Source organism: Diplotaxodon limnothrissa, linkage group LG4 (assembly GCF_057381915.1).
Source record: "Diplotaxodon limnothrissa isolate DT_005_m linkage group LG4, D_limnothrissa_male_GT1.1, whole genome shotgun sequence".
NCBI classification, from domain to species: domain Eukaryota; kingdom Metazoa; phylum Chordata; class Actinopteri; order Cichliformes; family Cichlidae; genus Diplotaxodon; species Diplotaxodon limnothrissa.
In genome coordinates this window covers 13246063-13266477 of record NC_140599.1, presented here as the reverse complement: position 1 = coordinate 13266477, position 20415 = coordinate 13246063, and the positions used below count along the sequence as shown (strand labels likewise).

Sequence of the window (20415 nt, the reverse complement as noted above, 5' to 3'; positions counted from 1 at the left end):
AGAAGTAGTTTTAGAATTTGCAATTGTTATACTATGTCTACAGTGACCTCTAGTGGCCAGTGTCTTGTTGTTGCTTTTCGCGGGATTTGGACAGGATATAAACAGGAAGTAACAGTGATCATAATTAATAATAAATAGTGGAGAATACTGGATAAAATAAGAATATGCTTCTTCCTGCTTCTTTAATGTATCATGTTTTCTTGTTAAAATTTCCTTATGTCCTATCCTTTTCCTTTTTTCCTTTCTTATGTTTTTGTTTTGTTTTAGTTTTTAATCTAGCTGCTTTACGATTGTAACATGCTCGAAATAAAGCCTCACAAGCTGATGTATGTAAGGAAAAATTCCTCAAACCGATCCTGAGTGTTTGTATTCACAAGACCGGTACAAATGATATATCTATTGTTTATGTATGTATGTATGTATGGAGTTATTTATTTATTTCCATATTTATTGCTGTGCTCAGTACTGTATTGAGTACATTGAGTGCTGTTGTCACAGTCCCTCGATAAAACTGTTTAAAACTGTACAAAAAGAATAGAATCGACGTTTCACGTTGCGTATCCGGAACGTTTGGAGGGGAAGACTTTAATTGAAGGACACTTTGCAAACATGGCAGACGTACCAGAAAATGCTCCAGAGCGTAAGCCTTTAAACTTACTTTTCTTCAGTTTTAATACCTCAGTCATGTTGTTCAAGTTGTGTGTGGATGTAGGGAATTTACTTTTAACTGTAAGGTCGCGGTGATTGTTAAACACACGGCGGTTGTTCCTCTCTGTTGGAATTATCAACATTAATAGCTTTGAGTCTGTGTTTGAAAGGACATTAATAAGGATGTTTTAGATAATTTAATTTTCAAGGTGTTGTAATTTAATTTAATGAATTTATTACACGTTGAATTCGGGATATTCGGAAAGTTGAATGTGATGCTTATTTAGATCGATAGATAGATAGCTAGATAGATAGCTTATCAGACATCGTTTGATGTATCACTAAAGTGTTTGTTTGTTTTTATTGCTGTGGGCAAAATGCGCATAATATCCACACAAGGGAATGTGAATAGGTATCGCAGTACGTCTTCCAGTTTTGCTGAGTCATGATGACAGTCTTCTACGCAGTTGTATAATTTATTATGTGAATAAGTTTTAATAAAGTCATTTTAGTAGTCTCTTGGCTGAATGTTATGTTAAGCTGTATATAAATGATTTTAAGGGACCATCGCATGAGAGCAGCTTTTCTTTTTGTATTACACGATCCCTTAGCAAAACTAGATGTAATAAGGTACCCATCAAGAATCTTCTAGAACAGTTCTTTCTGGATATTTGACCACTCTTCTGGGCAGGATTGCTAGAGAGCATTTAAATTTGTTTGACCTGGCTTTTACAGTTTTTCTCAGTTGCTTTGGTGCATTTCTCACAACAGAATTGATCTCTGCAACATTACTAAGGCTCTTCTCAAAACAATTAGTGCAAACTGCAAAACATGGTGGATAACTTGCAAAAGTGAGTCACTTCATCAAAAAGCAAAGTCAGTTGCTCAAAATAAGTAGTCAATGCTTCAAAAGCAAGTCCCTTAATCAAAACAGATAATATATTCATCAAAAGCAAGTACTTATATCAAAGTGTCAGGGCTGTCACAATTACAAGTCATTACACCAGCACCTTTGGTCACAAAATCAAATAGTTTGAACATGTTCTCATTGTGACGGATTTCTTTGTAGGTGCGTCCCAATGACATGTCAAGTCTGGACAGCATGCATGGCATGTTGAAAACCATAAATTGTAAAGGAAAATCAAGACACTTCATATGCACTCTTGATAATATTTAATTGAAACTGTTCACAGCATTGTGCAACTGGGGGAATACAGTAAATCAAACATTTTACAGCAAACACAAACTCACTTAGACAGTAAACCTTACTGCAGTAGTTATGAAACAAAAGAAAACTGAAAAACAGACACTGCTGCATATCAATCATTGCTCTCTAGACGCTCCCGTCTGTCTGCCCATATATTTGCATCAACATCACAGCGAATGTCAGTTCTATCGATGCATCGGGGAAAGTATCTTCTGGAGTGTCAAATCCACCCTCTGCAGGACTCTGCTGTGATGTCATCACAGGGATAGCTCTGTGGAAGGGGCAGGGATAGCTCAGTAGGTAGAGTGGTGGCCCCATGATCGGAAGGTCGGGGGTTCAACTCCACTGAACGGCTACCCTGAGGTACCCCTGAGCAAGGTACCGTCCCTACACACTGCTCCCTGGGCGCTGCATTGGTGGCTGCCCACTGCTTCACTGGGTGAATGGGTTAAATGCAGAGGAACTATTTCCCTATGGGGACTAACACACATTAAAACATTAAACATTATTAAAGCTGCATCCATAGCTGCTAGCAGGGTCATTTGGGTATGTGGATGCCTGTCATATACCTTCCACCTCCAGGAAGAGAAAAACTCCTCAATTGGATTTAGGAATGGAGTGTAAGGAGGAAGAAACTCCATAAGCATCCTGTCGTGTGCTCCATCCTGCAAACCACTGCCTCACTACAGCAGAGTGATGGAAGCTAACATTATCCCAAACCACTACATACATTGTCCGATTGTCACCAGGATCATCCCTTTCATTTTGTGGGATTAGGTCCCTATAAAGAGCGTCCAGAAAAGCCAACAGGTGTTGTGTATTGTATGCACCAATATGAGGAATATGGGTGTGAATGCCATTTTCTGAGATTGCTGCACACATTGTAATATTTCCTCCTCGTTGGCCTGGGACATCAATGGTGGCTCTTTCTCCAATGTGATTGCGTCCACGCCGTCTGCCTTTTGCGAGATTGAATCCCGCTTCGTCAAGATATACAAACGTGTGCAGGTGTTCCCTGGCTTCAATTCCAGGATACGCTATACAAAGGATGAGAATAAAAAAAGTCTGTAATGGTGCATTTGGCACAACAGATTGTACAGTTTGAATTGTAAATAGGATTACAGTAACATGCATAAATGTAAGTCCAGTACATGGCCTAAACTTTTACAGTAAACAGAGGTACATATGCAAACATGTTTTACCTGTACATACTGGTGACGGAGCTCCTTCACTTGATCGCTGTTCCGTTCAAATGGTACTTTGTACAATCGCTTCATGGACATTTCATTCCATCTGAGGACTCTGTCTATGGTGGAAATTGATATTGACTGAATATTTCCGAAGATGGTGTCATCTTCTACGACAGTTCTTTGTATTTCTCTCAGTCTCAAAGCGTTGTTTGCAGCCACCGTTGCACAAATTGTTTCCTCTTGCTGCGGAGTCAAAAGTGGACCTCTTCCGCCTCTTCTAGGTTGTCTGGCAGTCCTTTTTGAGATGCAGATGACAAAACAAAAACATAAATAAGCGCAAACATGCTTACAGTAATTGTTACAGGACTATCATTCAAAACTCCTTTCTTTACAGCATTACTGTATTGTACCACAGCACACTATGCCACACCTGGGCCAAGTCTGCACTTCAGTTACAGTACGTCTATATGTAAAGATCTATGAGGTCATGTCCTAATGCAAGTCTCCTGTATGACTATGAAAGTGCAGAGCAAATTAGTTTGTGCTGAATAACTACATTACAGTATGCTCACCTGTTTTCCCGACGAAATGTCTGAATAATAGAACTTACAGTAGTTCTCCCAACATTTGGCTGCACCCTTCGACCAGACTCGGCCATTGTGAGGCCATGGTTTATCACATGATCCACAAGTGTTGCCCTGATTTAGTCAGGAACGTGTCTATGTGGTTGGTCTCTTCTTACCTGGTTTTGTCCTCGTCCTCCACCGATCCTCACCCCTCTTCCACAAGGCTGACGTTCCATGTTCTGCAGTTTTGTAGATTCAGTATGCACCTCATGCCAATCCTGTCTGTTGGTTTACATTATTTATATATATATATATATATATATATATATATATATATATATATATATATATATATATGATGCACGCCCCTGCGGGCGGTTTATCCTTCAAGCTCGGGTCCTCTACCAGAGGCCTGGGAGCTTGAGGGTCCTGCGCAGTATCTTAGCTGTTCCCAGGACTGCGCTCTTCTGGACAGAGATCTCCGATGTTATTCCCGGGATCTGCTGGAGCCACTCGCCTAGCTTGGGAGTCACCGCACCTAGTGCTCCGATTACCACGGGGACCACCATTACCTTCACCCTCCACATCCTCTCGAGCTTCTCGTGTTCCTTCTTCCTGATGTTGCTGTCATTCGGAACCGCTACATCGATCACTACGGCCGTCTTCTTCTGTTTGTCTACCACCACTATGTCCGGTTGGTTAGCCACCACCATTTTGTCCGTCTGTATCTGGAAGTCCCACAGGATCTTAGCTCGGTCATTCTCCACCACCCTTGGGGGCATCTCCCATTTTGACCTCGGGACTTCCAGGTTATACTCGGCACAGATGTTCCTGTACACTATGCCGGCCACTTGGTTATGGCGTTCCATGTATGCCTTGCCTGCTAGCATCTTGCACCCTGCTGTTATGTGCTGGATTGTCTCTGGGGCATCTTTACACAGCCTGCACCTGGGGTCTTGCCTGGTGCGAGAGATAGAGAGAGATATATATATATATATACATACACACACACACACACACACACACACACACACACACACACACACACACACACACACACACTTGTAGAGTAGGGGTTACTATAACGCGATTCACCTGTGACTGGGTAGAAGAGGCTTTTCATTGGTTGCAAGTAAGAGTAACACACACCTATTTTCATTAGTGTGAGATAAGGTTCACCTGAGAAAAGTAATTTATGGAGATGTTCATGGAAACTCCTTAAAAATAGGGTTTTCAAAATGGGTGTACAAATTGTTTGACAAGATGTTCAACAATTTTGAGTGCACTGACACAAGCAATGAAATGAAGACTATTAGTTGTAAGGACAATGACTATTCAACCGGTACAAGTATAAATAATTGTGACATTCATGATAAAAGCAGGGAGATAGTGATGAATAGCAAGTCAAAAGTGACCATTCTTTAGATATTTGTACTTACTCAACTGCTTCATGTCCAAAGGCATTTGGCAATGAACATGAAGCCGCCACAAGGTTGTGCCAAAACGACTACATGTTGTGAAGGTTGAACTAACTATTGTGCAAAGTTTAATTCTGTTGTGAGAAATGCACCAAAGCAACTGAGGAAAAACTGTAAAGTAGTAATTTTCAGTAGGGTTGAGGTTGGGGCTTCGGGAAGACTTAATATTAGTCTGCTTTATCCATTCCAAAACCAGTTTGTGTGTTTGGCTTAATTTTCCTGTTAGAACATCCAACTGCTACCAGATTAGCTGCTGATGTAAGGTGAAGTTGAAGACTTGGGAGGTAATCCTCCTCCTTCATAATTTTGTCCGCTTCATAAATTTCAGTCAAGTTTGAAGGTGTGGATTTTGGAGCAGGGACTTCTTTCTTAGTTGGCATCCTCACATTAAAACTCGCTTTACTGTGAATACAGGGAGTGCAGAATTATTAGGCAAATGAGTATTTTGTCCACATCATTCTCTTCAGGCATGTTGTCTTACTCCAAGCTGTATAGGCTCGAAAGCCTACTACCAGTTAAGCATATTAGGTGATGTGCATCTCTGTAATGAGAAGGGGTGTGGTCTAATGACATCAACACCCTATATCAGGTGTGCATAATTATTAGGCAACGTCCTTTCCTTTGGCAAAATGGGTCAAAAGAAGGACTTGACAGGCTCTGAAAAGTCAAAAATAGTGAGATATCTTGCAGAGGGATGCAGCAGTCTCAAAATTGCAAAGCTTCTGAAGCGTGATCATCGAACAATCAAGCGTTTCATTCAAAATAGTCAACAGGGTCGCAAGAAGCGTGTGGAAAAACCAAGGCGCAAAATAACTGCCCATGAACTGAGAAAAGTCAAGCGTGCAGCTGCCAAGATGCCACTTGCCACCAGTTTGGCCATATTTCAGAGCTGCAACATCACTGGAGTGCCCAAAAGCACAAGGTGTGCAATACTCAGAGACATAGCCAAGGTAAGAAAGGCTGAAAGACGACCACCACTGAACAAGACACACAAGCTGAAACGTCAAGACTGGGCCAAGAAATATCTCAAGACTGGTTTTTCTAAGGTTTTATGGACTGATGAAATGAGAGTGAGTCTTGATGGGCCAGATGGATGGGCCCGTGGCTGGATTGGTAAAGGGCAGAGAGCTCCAGTCTGACTCAGACGCCAGCAAGGTGGAGGTGGAGTACTGGTTTGGGCTGGTATCATCAAAGATGAGCTTGTGGGGCCTTTTCGGGTTGAGGATGCTACTGCCAGTTTCTGGAAGACACCTTCTTCAAGCAGTGGTACAGGAAGAAGTCTGCATCCTTCAAGAAAAACATGATTTTCATGCAGGACAATGCTCCATCACATGCGTCCAAGTACTCCACAGCGTGGCTGGCAAGAAAGGGTATAAAAGAAGAAAAACTAATGACATGGCCTCCTTGTTCACCTGATCTGAACCCCATTGAGAACCTGTGGTCCATCATCAAATGTGAGATTTACAAGGAGGGAAAACAGTACACCTCTCTGAACAGTGTCTGGGAGGCTGTGGTTGCTGCTGCACGCAATGTTGATGGTGAACAGATCAAAACACTGACAGAATCCATGGATGGCAGGCTTTTGAGTGTCCTTGCAAAGAAAGGTGGCTATATTGGTCGCTGATTTGTTTTTGTTTTGTTTTTGAATGTCAGAAATGTATATTTGTGAATGTGGAGATGTTATATTGGTTTCACTGGTAAAAATAAATAATTGAAATGGGTATATATTTGTTTTTTTGTTAAGTTGCCTAATAATTATGCACAGTAATAGTCACCTGCACACACAGATATCCCCCTAAAATAGCTAAAACTAAAAACAAACTAAAAACTCCTTCCAAAAACATTCAGCTTTGATATTAATGAGTTTTTTGGGTTCATTGAGAACATGGTTGTTGTTCAATAATAGAATTATTCCTCAAAAATACAACTTGCCTAATAATTCTGCACTCCCTGTAGTGATGCTGGTGTTTTAGCAGTTTCCACTTTACGGCAGGCTTGACCCTTAGTGGTTCCTGCATTGTTCCTGAACATCTGAACCAATTTCTCACCTGAATATTAAAGACAGTCAAGCGCCAATCAGACTTTGCAGAGATTCTAGATATTTTGTTCAACCACATTTTATTTTAACGACAACCACTCGAAGCAGATCTAGGATATTTAGGTCTCTTTAAGGTGCTCAGATCTTGATGACTGGATTCTGTTTTATCCTTGTTAGACTGTCCGGGTACAACAAGTGAGCAAGCTGGCAAGTCTGCACCATGCCAGGGCTGTCCCAACCAGAAACTCTGTGCCTCTGGAGCCACAAAAGCCCCTGACCCTGGTAAGACCGTGTGCTATTATCTCATCACTTTAATATTTTGATACATATTTGGGCTTCAGCAGATACATTAGGGGATTAGTTAAGAGCTTAAAACATCTCGTTCCCGTGTGTCTGCAGCTATAGCAGAGATAGGAGAGAAGCTGTCAACAGTCAAACACAAGATCCTCGTGTTGTCTGGAAAAGGAGGTGTGGGGAAGAGCACCTTTAGCGCTCACTTGGCTCACGCTCTGGCAAGTGACACCACAAAGGAGGTAATACAGAATATCAGTAATTGTCATGTTCAAGAATCGAGTTTGAGATGATTTCTACCACCTGAGCTACAGCCACCCACAACGAGTGGTTAATGAGTGGTTATTTTTGTTACTGTTCCCTTCCTGTTAGCTTGGTCGGTCGGTTCTCCTTCTACCTCTGACCTCAACAAGCATTTTCACTCAGAGAACTGCCGCTTGTTTGAAATTCAGCAGGTTGCATTGACTAAATGCTGCCGTGTGATTGGCTATTATATTTACACATTTGCATTAACAAGTGGTGTCCAAAGTAGCTAGTGTGTGTAAATCCTGATGCTCTCATATAAAACATTAAAATACACTGACTACTAGAGGTCACTGCAGACATAGAGTAACAATATATTTGAATTCTGAAAGTAAATTGTGTTACACAAGGAACATGGCTGTGGGTCGTCACTGATTTCTATAATAGGTTTGATTCGGATTCACAGGGTCCCGATTCGATTTGAATCTGGGAAATTTTGCCTCAGACAGTCAGAAATATTTTAATTCTGATCATTTATCAGTATTGACTTTTGTGAGACTTCATCAGAGGTGTGAGCATCACAGCAGATTCCTTTGTGTCAAAGTAACTGGGGATAAAGCACAGAAAAACATGGTGTTCCTGGCCTGGATTTTTATAGCAGATGATTAAATTAATTTAAAAACATTTAAAATATTCTGTAATAGATAATAAGCTGAAAAAAACATGAATCAACATATGAATATTACCTGATGCTGCTGAAGTGAAGCAGAGCAAAGTTACAGAGGTTTTATTAGAGACACAGCTAAACATTTTGCAATTTGGTATAATTTTAAAAAGTTTAAATTTCTTCGGTATTGAACAGAAGAAATTAGGCTTTCTTGTCGCTGACACGCTGTACACAACGGTACACTTTTTGCGTAATAAGCAAGCAAATAATGCAGAAAACGGATATTTGAGATGGGAAACTGTTCTTGAAGTACACTGAGAGAGAGAAAGAGCTGTGCGGGAAGTGTGATTTTTATCGTGGTGGAAGAAAAACAGCAATAGTAAGAAGGATCTTCTTTTGTTGCTGCTTCAGTGAATTTTGGTCTGAGAGAGACAAAACCTGCAACTGTATAATCAGTGAGCTGTGAGCTATCAGCACCGACGGCGTGTCCGTGCTGTCGGGTGAGAAAGCCGACAACTCACTGTGTGGAGCTTTGTGTGGAATCTGTTTACCTGCTCGTATTTGCTGTTTTAGCTTTAACCTGAGATTCTGGCATTTCTGGCAAAATACATTTATATTTAAAAATCAATTCAGGGTTTAAATCAATATCGCTTTATTCAAGCTAAAATTGATTTGAATTGGAAAATCGATCATTGAAACCCAGCGATAACAAGGAACACAGTGCTATCACTCTAAAAGAAGCCACAGCTTAATCAAGGAAGAAATTTATTAGTTCCATTCAAAACAATGATAGATTATATTAACCAGTAGGATGGAGTTAGATGCCTCAGGTTATTAGTCTGTCTCCTGCAGTTTTTCTGTGAGATATCTCTCTTTATACGCCAGTTTCTTGTGTAGCTTTCACAGTTTCAAGTTGAACAGGGCAACAGTGTTTAATTAATGTTAATCAAATTAATGTTTTTATTTGTCTTGCATCAGTTGCAGAGTGAGTGCTACATGTATGTTTACTGTAAGCAGCGAACTTGACACTCGATTGTTGACATGAGCAGGACAGCTCTCAGTCCCAGGCTGATAAAAGAACTTGTGTCAAAATTTTGCTCAGCTGCTGTTTTTCATTTCACTTTTTTCCGATAGTATTATACAATGTTAATCACATAATCACAACCTGTTATTAACAGTGGAATGCAGTGGAATTATTATTATAATTATTAATAACAGAACTGACACCAGCAGCAAGCCAGTAAGCAAACCTTACAGATGCAGCACTCTTTCACACATTAAACCCACCTTATCTCATTGCCTCCATCACTACCTATAATTTACTGCACACATCCCTTGATGTACAAATATTTATTATTATTGGCATTATTACTGACACCTGTCTTGGTGATACGGCTAACACAGGGCTCATTAAAGCATTACCAAGTCATTAAAGTTTTTATTAACTTGCAGCCATAAAAGGCTGATGGGATCATTGCTGGCTTCCTGCCGGACGGCGACATGGACACCCGTGTGCGATAACTCAAGAAGGACGTCAACTAGGATTTTAAAACTGGCACCACAGATGTATCTGCTAGGAGGCTGAGGGGTACCACTGGCCGCCACCAGTAGTTTTATTTGACCTGTACAAACAGGCAGGTGGTGGGATCGCTGTTTTATAGAAAACATTTTCAGCTGTAAATCTGCATCAGTTATCTGAGTTTTTAATTCCATATCTCCTGCTCTATCTCCCGCATGAGATGAAGTGCTGGACAACTTTTCTGATGCCGTTTCTCAAATGAGCTGAGAGAGAAAATCATAAATCATCATAAACTGACTTTGAAATCTATAAGAATTCACTTCATTATTGCAGCAACGAACTAAAATGAAGCAGACAATCCTACATCTCACAACTTATTAACAATATTCAGCATAATTCTGCTTTTTTTTTTTTTTATTCGTATCCACCGATAAACTATTGAACATTTCCACTTTCTAAATCTAACAAATTTCTTCTTTACTCTGGAAGAGTTGAGTTGTTTTTTTCCCCCCACAGTAAAGTTTTTAATATTGGAGGTAATATGTTTGCCTCTTGTCCTAATTTATCTAACAGTATCTCTCATTCTTATCAAATTACTGCCACAAGCTCATTTCCAAAGAGTAGCTTCTTGACCGCCACCGTTTCACTGAAACCATGATGAGCCTTCAATGAACCGTAGATGGATAAAGTGTCCAAAGATAAAACTGTGAAAGACTTCAGGAAGCCTGAAGAACTAAATCTAACAAATTTCTTCTTTGCTCTTAAAGTAAAGTTTCCTCGTTGTTTTCAGAGTAAAGTTTCTAATATCGGCGGTAATATCTTAGCCTCTGATGGCAAAGTGCTCAACAGCACTTTAAATTTAATGAAAGTCAGGCTCCGGTCCTGCATCAGAGGCATCTCAATAGAAATCATTGTATATATTGTTAAGTTTATGTACATTTCTTTAAAAAAAGAAAAAAAAAAGTATCTCATATTGACTATTGCTGTCTCACCCGGAGGTATGTGTGGGAGAATCAGTTTTTTAGACATCTGTCAGGGCATTTTTCTAGAATCTGTCCTCATCTTTCTTCCGTAAGATGTACACCACTGTCTTCTGTTTAAAGTATTCTGTTAATAACACTTTGTTAGTGTCAAACTGGCAATCCAGTCATACCAGAGATGTTGCTTTCCTTAAATCTGCACGGCTTAAAATACTTTGATGAATTTGCAATATCTGTGCAGTTCGCCAGAATTAATGATCAAACCAAAAACCTGCTCGTCAGACCTGAATGTACTTGATGGCATGATTTTCACACTTTTCTCTCTTGTTTAAACACTTTGAAACCTCGGTAGAGAGCTAACTTCAGTATTATAGAATGAAACCAAAGGCACCCGCGGTTGCCTTTGACGGTGCAAAACGTTTCGTCGACACTGTTGTGTTTGTTGGGGAGAAAACTTACATACAGTGCAGCACTTCAGAGTCACACTGCTAGCGATCAAAGATTTATGTAAATTTGACAAGCTGAACGCATTCTGTACTGTAGAGGAGACACGGCATGAGATTGAGTGACAATGGCTACAGCCAATCAGGACACAGAACATAATTCGCTGGGGGGAGAAGCATGCAAAATTGCACAAAGCAAATCTGCGAAACAGCGAGGCTGCGAAAGGTAAAGGGATCGTGTTATAGCGAGGGACCACTGTATTACATAAAGTTGTTTCTTAGGCTGAATATAGGTGAATTTGACATATGAAAACTTAGTGTAGTTTGCGTAAATCATTATTTCTTAGTTGAAAGAAAATCTCATGTTAGACTTAGCAGGAGTTTTTATCTTTGACTGTTACCCATAAACCACTGGAGTACAAAGGTTCATTCACAATGATGTCATCCATAGTAAGGGGATCAACTGGACACTCCCACGCAAAACATTCCACTTCCCAAAGTTTTAGCAGTTCCTCAGAGAAAATGCTGATAAAGCAATGCTTTAGGATGGCTCCTAGTGCTGGGATACAGCCCCATTGTTTTGATGTGCTGCCCAGTCAAGCAGACAGGAAATGCCTTGTGTAGCCTTTCGGGAGACAGTTGCCTTCATTATACTGGACTGCCGACTTTTCATGCTTCCACTTTCTTTTTCCTTTTTTTAGGTTGCCCTGCTTGATGTAGACATCTGTGGTCCATCCATTCCAAGGATCGTGGGTTTAGAGGGAGAGCAAGTAAGTCAGTAGGCAGCTGTCAGAAACGGCTGTTATATCTATTGGTGCAACATTTTAATCATAATCTCACATGGACACAAAGATTGAGCTGTCTTTCTGTCGTCTCCTGTGTAGGTTCACCAGAGTGGCTCTGGATGGTCCCCTGTGGTGAGCTGATTTGAACGATTTATTTATTTATTTATTTATTTGTAATTATTTTCCTTATTTAAGCATAATAAAACAGGGGCCTCTGCGTTGTGTTGCAGTATGTGGAGGACAACCTGGCAGTCATGTCTATTGGCTTCCTGCTAAGTAGTCCCGATGATGCTGTGATCTGGAGAGGACCCAAGAAAAATGGTGCGGTAATGTGATGTGTGTATGTGAGATGCTCATGTTTCCAGATCTCACATAGCAACAACCTGTGTGGTGCTTGTGTCCAATCAGGGATCATTAAGCAGTTTTTAAGGGATGTGGACTGGGGGGAACTGGATTACCTCATCGTAGACACTCCACCCGGCACCTCTGACGAACACCTGTCCATCGTCCAGTACCTAAGCGCCACCCATGTTGATGGAGCCATCATCATCACCACACCACAGGTACAAGTCTCGGCTTTAGTGTGAGCAGGTTTACGTTAGTATATGAAGTGCTCTATGGGAGCTTTTTAAAGTCAATAACCTTTGAAAACGCTGCTGTGGTGCAATCTAGGGTTTTCCCTCTTTGTACACACCTGCTTTTATAAAACATTCTCAGATGTTGTTTGACTGATGAGCAGCCAATCATCCTCATACATGTCCAGTTATGAGCCGCTGGGTTTCATGTTCATGTCTGTTTTCACACATAGGCAGTCATGCTCAATGAAGACACACAAACTCCAGGATGACCACCATGAAAACATTTGTAACCTAATGCTAATCAGATGCTTAAAGTCCCTTCACCCAGCTGAACATGGAAATAACAAAGGCGACGTGGCTAAAACTTCAGCTATCCAGGGCTTAGAGTATGGCGTTACTTTTGTGCCACTATTCTGAGCGCACGTAAAAAAAAAATTGAGCGCAAGTGTTGCATTGCATTTTGAGGAGTAATTCATTGAATTTCAGCAAAATTCATAGCTGCGTGCGAAAATGTATTTCAGTGTTTGCTATTATCCACACACACACACAATAACAGCCCCTCTCGCTCAGTTTTTTGCATTTGCGCTTGCTCGCAATGTGTTGCTTGCGCTCTCAACATTTCTGCCCGTGCGCGTTCAACTCTTTCTGTACACCGTTATATTTGCAGTTTGGGGGAAATTCAGTTCAGTTTTATTTCTATAAATCTCAACGATGTTATTGAAAGAAACCCCAATAATCAAACGACCCCATGTGAGTGAGCACTTGGCGACAACGGGAATGATAAGCTCCTTTTTCACAGGAAGAAACCTCCGACTTTATGAAAAGCTAATTTTTGTTTGAATATGCTGTCAGTTATAGTTCTTAGAAAGACAACCAGACAAGGAAATTCCAGTCATTATATTTCAAGATACCCCCTTAATGCTCGCACACACACCTGCAGCTAAACTTCAGCATCTTTCAGTTAACTCTGAACCGTCTGTGAGCTCATTTGAAACTGAAACTTTAGCAGCCCGACGTTTAGCTGCATAGCTCAAGCTGTGTGTCCTAAAAGCTCTCTAATTCTCACTCAGAGGTTTCAGTGTTATTAAAAACTTACTCAGTTTTAGCTCAGCTATTTTACATTAACAATTGCAGCTTTAAAAAGAATAATCTATAAACATGTATTCAAATACTTATGAAAACTACCTGCTATCAGCCTTAAATTGAAATTTGACCTGCAGATATGTCTGCTTTCAGTCCAACGGACTTCACTTGGTGATTCCCTAAATTCCCCCCAAATGATTTTAACAACCTGAACTTCTGTATACAAGTTGAGTCATTTCAGTCATGTAGTATTGACTCTGAAAACCACAGGTAGGCAACTGGCTTACCACAAAAAAAAACTCAGCTCGTTGCATCTTGCCGTATGCAGCTGCCTTCTGTTATGACTAATGCTGCTGCTGGTTTGTGGAATTGGTGGTGCTCCCCCTTTATGGCTTTACAGTATACTGACATGTTTAGGATGTCCTTGAGACCCCTGCTTTTTCAGCCCACTATGAAACGTAAACACAGATGAAATTTGAATTTTGCACCAGCAAATGCACAAGTCCGTGGATCATCCAGAGTAAGGGCTTTACAGCGAATCCACTCGCACTAATGGTTGTCTTAGAATGCACACGTTAATGCACAAAAATAGTGTTTTAAAAATATGATATGACAGGTTTTAATAGGTTGGATTATATGGGACAAATACATTTTCTGTGCAGGTGCTGTTACTGTTGGCAATAAAGCAATTCCACATGGTCATAATCATGGCGCTATGGCCGAGTGTCAATGAAGATGAATTGCTTTTGAGATGCTTTTAGCATACCACAACCAACAGAGGATGCTGTTCCATCATGAAACCATCGTAAAAAGAAAAGCGAGAGCCCATCGCACAGTAAAATGTTATACAGGTTTTTTACAGGCATGTTTGTAGACAACAAACTGTTAAAGAAATGGCATGCTACAGAGCTGTGCAGAACAAAAATAAATTCAGAGTGTTCTATTGTTGTCTTCCACGGCGTGCTTCCTATAAATTTTTCGTATTTAATAGGAAGTCAACTCGGCACAAAAGCGTTTTGCTTCACCTGCTGACATCACATGCTTTTGTTACCTGGTTTGTAAAGGTGATTTTGGTGTGATAAAGCCACAGACAGGATAGGCACAGGGCAGTGTTTTTGCTGAACGGGCAGCAACATGTCTGCCAGCAGGGCATCATGATATTTACACACAAATACTTGGAGGTTAACCCAATGTTGTCCTGCATGCAGACAGTAAAACGACTGTGATCCAGCAGCCGTACTAGTTCTGTCAGTCATGTTTCCTGCTGATGATTCTTAGTGTGGCGAACATTTAGCGCCATGTCAATAAATGTGGCTTACTCTACATGTGCTCAGTTAAGAAGACCTCACTATAAGCTGTGTCAAAGTTCTTATTGTACTTGGTGAAGTGAAGCACCAATTTCCTGCTTCTTAGATTAAGCTCAGTGCGGTGAAGTCAGAAAGCAACAGACACACTTCCTCATTCCGCCTGATCTCACTAACCCACGACCGACCACACACACCCGGTGGGAATTACCAAACAAACAAGCCAGACTAGTGTGTGTGTGTGTGTGTGTGTGTGTGTGTGTGCCCCTCCCTGTCCACCGTATGCTCCCCATCTCCACCCACACATACACACAAACTTCAGCCCTCGCTTTTGCCTTTCTCTTTCTGTGGTTCCTGTTTCCACGTCTGTCTAGGAGGTAGCGTTGCAGGACGTGCGAAAGGAGATCCGATTCTGTGAGAAGGTTAAGATGCCGATCATCGGGGTGGTGGAGAACATGAGCGGCTTTGCCTGCCCTAAATGCAAGGTCACTCTCACACACACACCTGTGCAAAACACAGATAAGCTAAAAATGCACCAGATCCATGTCTCTGTTCATTTTACATCTTTTTTGTCTTTTGTTTTGTTTTTTTGGATAAGATAATTGAGCAAAAACAAGAACCACATTGACAAAAATTTACAAATCTGATCTAATCTGGTGAGAAATGTATACAAGCACTGCGAGCATACGCTTGATTAGTTCTGGTAAGTAAAGAAGTGGAGCACACAGAAAAGAGGAACGAAGCAAAGAGGTCTGAAATATGTGCTCGCATCTGTGCTATTTTAGCTCATTACAAAAAAAACCAGGTTGTGAGGAGGCTTCGTCTGCTATCCTGTGCAGATATACTGCAGATACACTGAACAGGATACAGTGCACTCATTTTCACAACCACAAGCAAGCTCACCTTGCACAAAATCAAATCAACAAAGTTCTGTTTCTCTACATTTTTATGTCTTGTGTTTTTTTCCTTTTAGATGTAATTTCCTGAGGCTCTTACATCCCTTTAAGGGAGGGCCTTATGCCGTTTCCTTTCTATTCAACATCTGACGTTTTATTTTTGGGAGGGGAGATGATATAACAGGACCACAATGTCCTGTCCTATCACTAAACAGTGAAATCACCACACTTTAAAGAAAATGTGGGAGAGTGGGAGATGCCATTTAAGCAACCCTTTTAAATCTGATCTCTCTCTGTGCAGCGTGTTTTAGTTTTCCGGGTTACGGCCTGAGCTTCGAGCTAGAATTCCCAGTGGAAAAATGTCGTGTTTACACAGTTAATCAATCCCAAATTCCTCGTGTGTAGATTAAGAAAGTACCTAGCTGATATATGCATATTTTTTTCTTTAAACTCTTCCTTGTAGAATACGTCACAGATCTTCCCTCCCTCAACCGGGGGAGCTGAGAAAATGTGTGCAGACCTCAAACTACCCCTCTTAGGAAAGGTGCCTCTAGATCCCAGGATAGCACGGAGCTGTGACGAGGGCAGGTCTTTCCTGAGCGAGGTGCCCGATTCCCCCGCTGCGGAAGCCTACCAGAAAATTGTGAAAAGTGAGTTTGTTTTTAGAAAGACACCCACACAAATGAGCATCGTACAATCAGTAACCATAAAAGGCCAAAACAAATCTTGTGTGACTTAAGTGTAGCCGTCAAGGTCAGCTGGACTTGCCTGGAAATCCCCTTCTGACCATCAGCTGGCAATCCTGCAAATAGAATAGAGGTTTTGAGAAGTGGGCGAAGTCACAGGATGCCAAAACTGGTGAATGGGAAGATGGTGTGAAACTGTTGCCAAAACAACAAGAACCAAAAAGAAATCATCTCAGCTCACTTGCAGCAATGTCAACACTATCCCCACCGCTCAGGATGTTACTGTAGAGCTGTCATGTTGTTTTCTCTCAGCTGTAAATGCACACAGTGGTCAGATAGTCAGAGCAGGGATCCAGGAGATGTGCCAAGTATAGAGTTCTGCATTTTATGACTCCCACCCCTTTATTTGCACATCATAAACAAACCCTTTGGCACCTCATACGTCATAGTTTTTCATTTTTCTTAAGAAGGAAGTTAGATGCGCTGTCAGGCATATTCCTCCTTCCAGTGAAGACCCCCGCCGGTTTTGATGACTGGATCATTTAGCTGACGGCTCAATTCCTGATTAAACAATGAAAGAGGAAGCGGTCGCTGTATAAATGGGAAGCAGCCAATCAAAAGAGGAACAGTAGGAGTTGTATCGAAATTCAATTATGCTTAAAGCATGAGATCAAGTTTGTGGAGTCTAATGTGGTTTGCGTAGCAGCTGATTCACTCCTAACTGAAACCATCAGTCGACGCACATTTATTTATCAGCTTCATCAAATCTCCTTTATCATCATCATTCTCTTCTCTCCTCTTTCTCTTTCCCCCCAAAGCCATCCAGGATTACTGCTCCAACAGGGTAACAGAGGAGCAAAGCACAATCTGACCACATCAGATGGCATCCATACAGGAGCAGAACACCGTGGCTGATCACATGACGGCAGACGGGCACCGAATACGAGGCACACGAAGAGCACAAGAGCTCGTACATATCAGAATCGCAGCATTTCTGTTTGACAGTCAGAGAAATCTTATCATTCTTTGTTTTCAGTGATAGATTTCATGCATTGATCAGATGCTGCCGTGCCAGAGCAGTATTTCCTGAAGAACTACTGAGAGTAAATGAAATGAATACATAATAAGAGTCTGTAGAAACTGAAATTACTTCCCATTTCATAAAACAAATAAAGTCATCATCCAAATAAGCACCTGTGCCCGTTTTGAATATGAATGCACTCATTATGGAATGATCTTTATGAGGCTGTCAGGGTTTACAATGATTTACAAATGTGTGTTTCTTTGTTTGTTTTGAAGGAAAGCAATATCACTTTGAGCACTGTAGTTTTAACTACCAGCACATTTGTCGTGGGCTGTTTGCCAGCTGCAGGTTAGACGAACGGTAGTAAAACTGTTAATGGTAGTAAAGGCCCGGCCATGCAAGATGTCAATTTTTGGCGTTTGCATGGGTTTTTTATCAGTTTTGGTGCAATGAATGAAGCTCAGTGGCAAAAAGGAAAAATATGCAGCAGAAAACTCTTTGCCTGTACTGACAATACCGTTTGTAGGATCCATTTTTTTCCTACAGCATCATTAAGCTTGTATTTGCTTAGAGTGAGTCATTTGCTTCAGGTGCTTTTGTGTACATTATGTCAATCCCCTCAGTAGATGAAAAGGAATATAAGAATATTCCACAGTGCCTGAGCTGGTGTGGTAATGTTTGTGTTAAGAGGAGGTCAGCAATTTGTTTTGTTTTTTTTGTTGTGTTTAAACTCTTTATGGCATCAGGTTACTGTGATCAAAGTGCAGATAAAGCTGCCAACAAAGAAAAAAAGTAACTTGGATTTTAGTTCGTCATTAATATCGGTGCTTCTGCATTTCAAATGAGCAGATTGTTTATATTATCCCCTCCAAATACTTCCTGTTTTTGAAGTATAAAGAAGTACAGGTAGGTTCTGAAAACATAATTGAAATTATACCCGAATTTGCTGAAAACAAATTAAAAGCTGGGAAAAAAGTAGTAAAGCACATCGTTGTTATTTTTTAATATGCTGATTTCAAATCATTTTCTTGCATTTCTGAAGAGAGAGTGCAATTTTAACAATATGTGTGCATTACTAATTTACAGATGACGGTGCAGGGGCTGCTTAAAGGTACAGAACAGCTAAACCAAACAGTTTTTTACTTTTTAAAGAAGTACACTTGCAGATTTCTGGAATTATTTTTAAATTGTACATACATTTTCATACCTGTGTGGCAACGCTGGCATCGAACTCCAGGAAAATAAGTTGGGGTTTTTTTTTATTGAAAAATGTTCAAAGTTAAACTTTTGCAATTCAAACCGAGCATCAGAGATCAAAAGTTACATTTAGGGTTAGGTGATTTTTCACATTCTCAGCTGTCATAAATATGTGGTCATTTTACAAATTTTGAACCACTGGATGTATTTGGTGTTTTCATAATTGTGTTAAAATCTTCATGTCTAATTATTGATGTGACCGATGACCAAATGAAAACGGCATCCATTCATTAAACACGCTTCATTTGCGTTGTAGTATTCAAATTATTTCTTTGTTTTTTTGGCTCTTTGAATTGTTTTAGTATCAGTGGTGTGGCATCAGGTTTGCCAGGTGTGTACTGACCAGTCTGGTTGGAAATTTTTGTTTCGCAGTCTGTGTGTGTTTGTGTCCTTATGTGCACTACACTCTCCACACTTGTAGTTCCTCCAATGCTAAGCAGAAAATACATGTGAAACTGTATCTGCATCCTGCAAGCAGACAAAACAATCATAACCACACTCTTATAGCTAATGTCTTTCCCACAGTTATGATACATAAAAGAGTAATATCTTTATTGTAAAGCATACCTGTAAAGCTTCAGCTTTAGCTTGTGAGTAAAGTTAGATTTACTCATTATAAAACACTCCAGGAAATGGTTGGAAAGGTGAGACAAAGCTGGTAAAACTGCTTTTTCTTCCATTATTTGAAAATAAATCATTATCACCAATAAACAATAAGAGCATTTGACTCCCAATTACTTAAAACGACAACAAACTGGCTCCTCAGGTACACAAAGAAGGTGCAGCTCAATTTCTACTAAGCAAATGAGCAATGCTAAACATGGCACTGAGGCATGCGTAGTTTTGCCAAACCGGTTTTAGTCCCTGCCTAAAAACTTCACAGTATGGTGCATAACATTGTATCGGTTAACACAAGGACTGCACCTTCACATTCACAATGTGACCCGCAGAGAAGGCTTTACATTTATGTGGGGGGGGTTCTGTGTGAATTTTGTGTTTGTTCTGTTTATGAGCTTAAGGGGACAAATAGGTAAATGTGCAGCCTTGGTGATTATTTGGTGATTAAGTCCCCAAATCATAACTAAATAGTTTAATAAAATCTATTGCGTGTGATTGAGCTGAAAAACAGCCCACTTGTGCAGAAGAAAGTGTGCAGTGTGGCACTGCCTCTTTCTTAACATGAAAAAGCAGAAAAATGACAGCCATGTAATCGAATTTGGGCAAAATATTAAACCAGCTGTTAAAAAAAAAAAAAAGACGGGTAAATTTGTTTAAAGACAAAATGTGTGATGATGAAAGTTTGAGACTGCCATAATGTCTTCGATCAGATTCCTTTTCTTGTGTAACTTCACTTCCTTATGATACCAATAATAACATTTCTGGCTTTGGGAAATAACACCTCCTACCATTCATGCGACCGCCTCCCGGATAAAATCACAGAGTCCCTTTAAAAATAAAGAACAAACTCAAATAACTCCAATACGCTGCTTCTATTGTTACTCCTCCATGCCCAGGGAGCCGACACTCTTGTC

At 40.5% G+C, this 20415-nt stretch overlaps 1 protein-coding gene across 1 annotated transcript; it reads left to right on the top strand.

Annotated features, from left to right (window-relative positions):
* The first annotated feature begins 603 nt into the window (after window positions 1-603).
* On the top strand, window positions 604-17797 carry nubp1 (nucleotide binding protein 1 (MinD homolog, E. coli)). The gene is made up of 10 exons (XM_085351497.1): window positions 604-640; window positions 7305-7409; window positions 7527-7660; window positions 11972-12040; window positions 12155-12187; window positions 12286-12376; window positions 12464-12618; window positions 15395-15505; window positions 16380-16566; window positions 17421-17797. The coding sequence occupies exons 1-10, from the start codon at window positions 610-612 to the stop codon at window positions 17471-17473; spliced, it is 969 nt and encodes a 322-aa protein (XP_085207623.1). The 5' UTR covers window positions 604-609; the 3' UTR covers window positions 17474-17797.
* Window positions 17798-20415: the final 2618 nt, after the last annotated feature.

What these genes read in the sequence shown, in the direction of transcription:
- nubp1 (XM_085351497.1), top strand. Translation starts at nt 610, where the DNA reads ATGGCAGACGTACCAGAAAATGCTCCAGAGC. An exon ending in GCTCTGGATGGTCCCCTGTG is followed by an intron (nt 12,188 to 12,285) that starts GTGAGCTGATTT and finishes GTTGTGTTGCAG; the next exon opens with TATGTGGAGGACAACCTGGC. An exon ending in GAGAGGACCCAAGAAAAATG is followed by an intron (nt 12,377 to 12,463) that starts GTGCGGTAATGT and finishes GTGTCCAATCAG; the next exon opens with GGATCATTAAGCAGTTTTTA.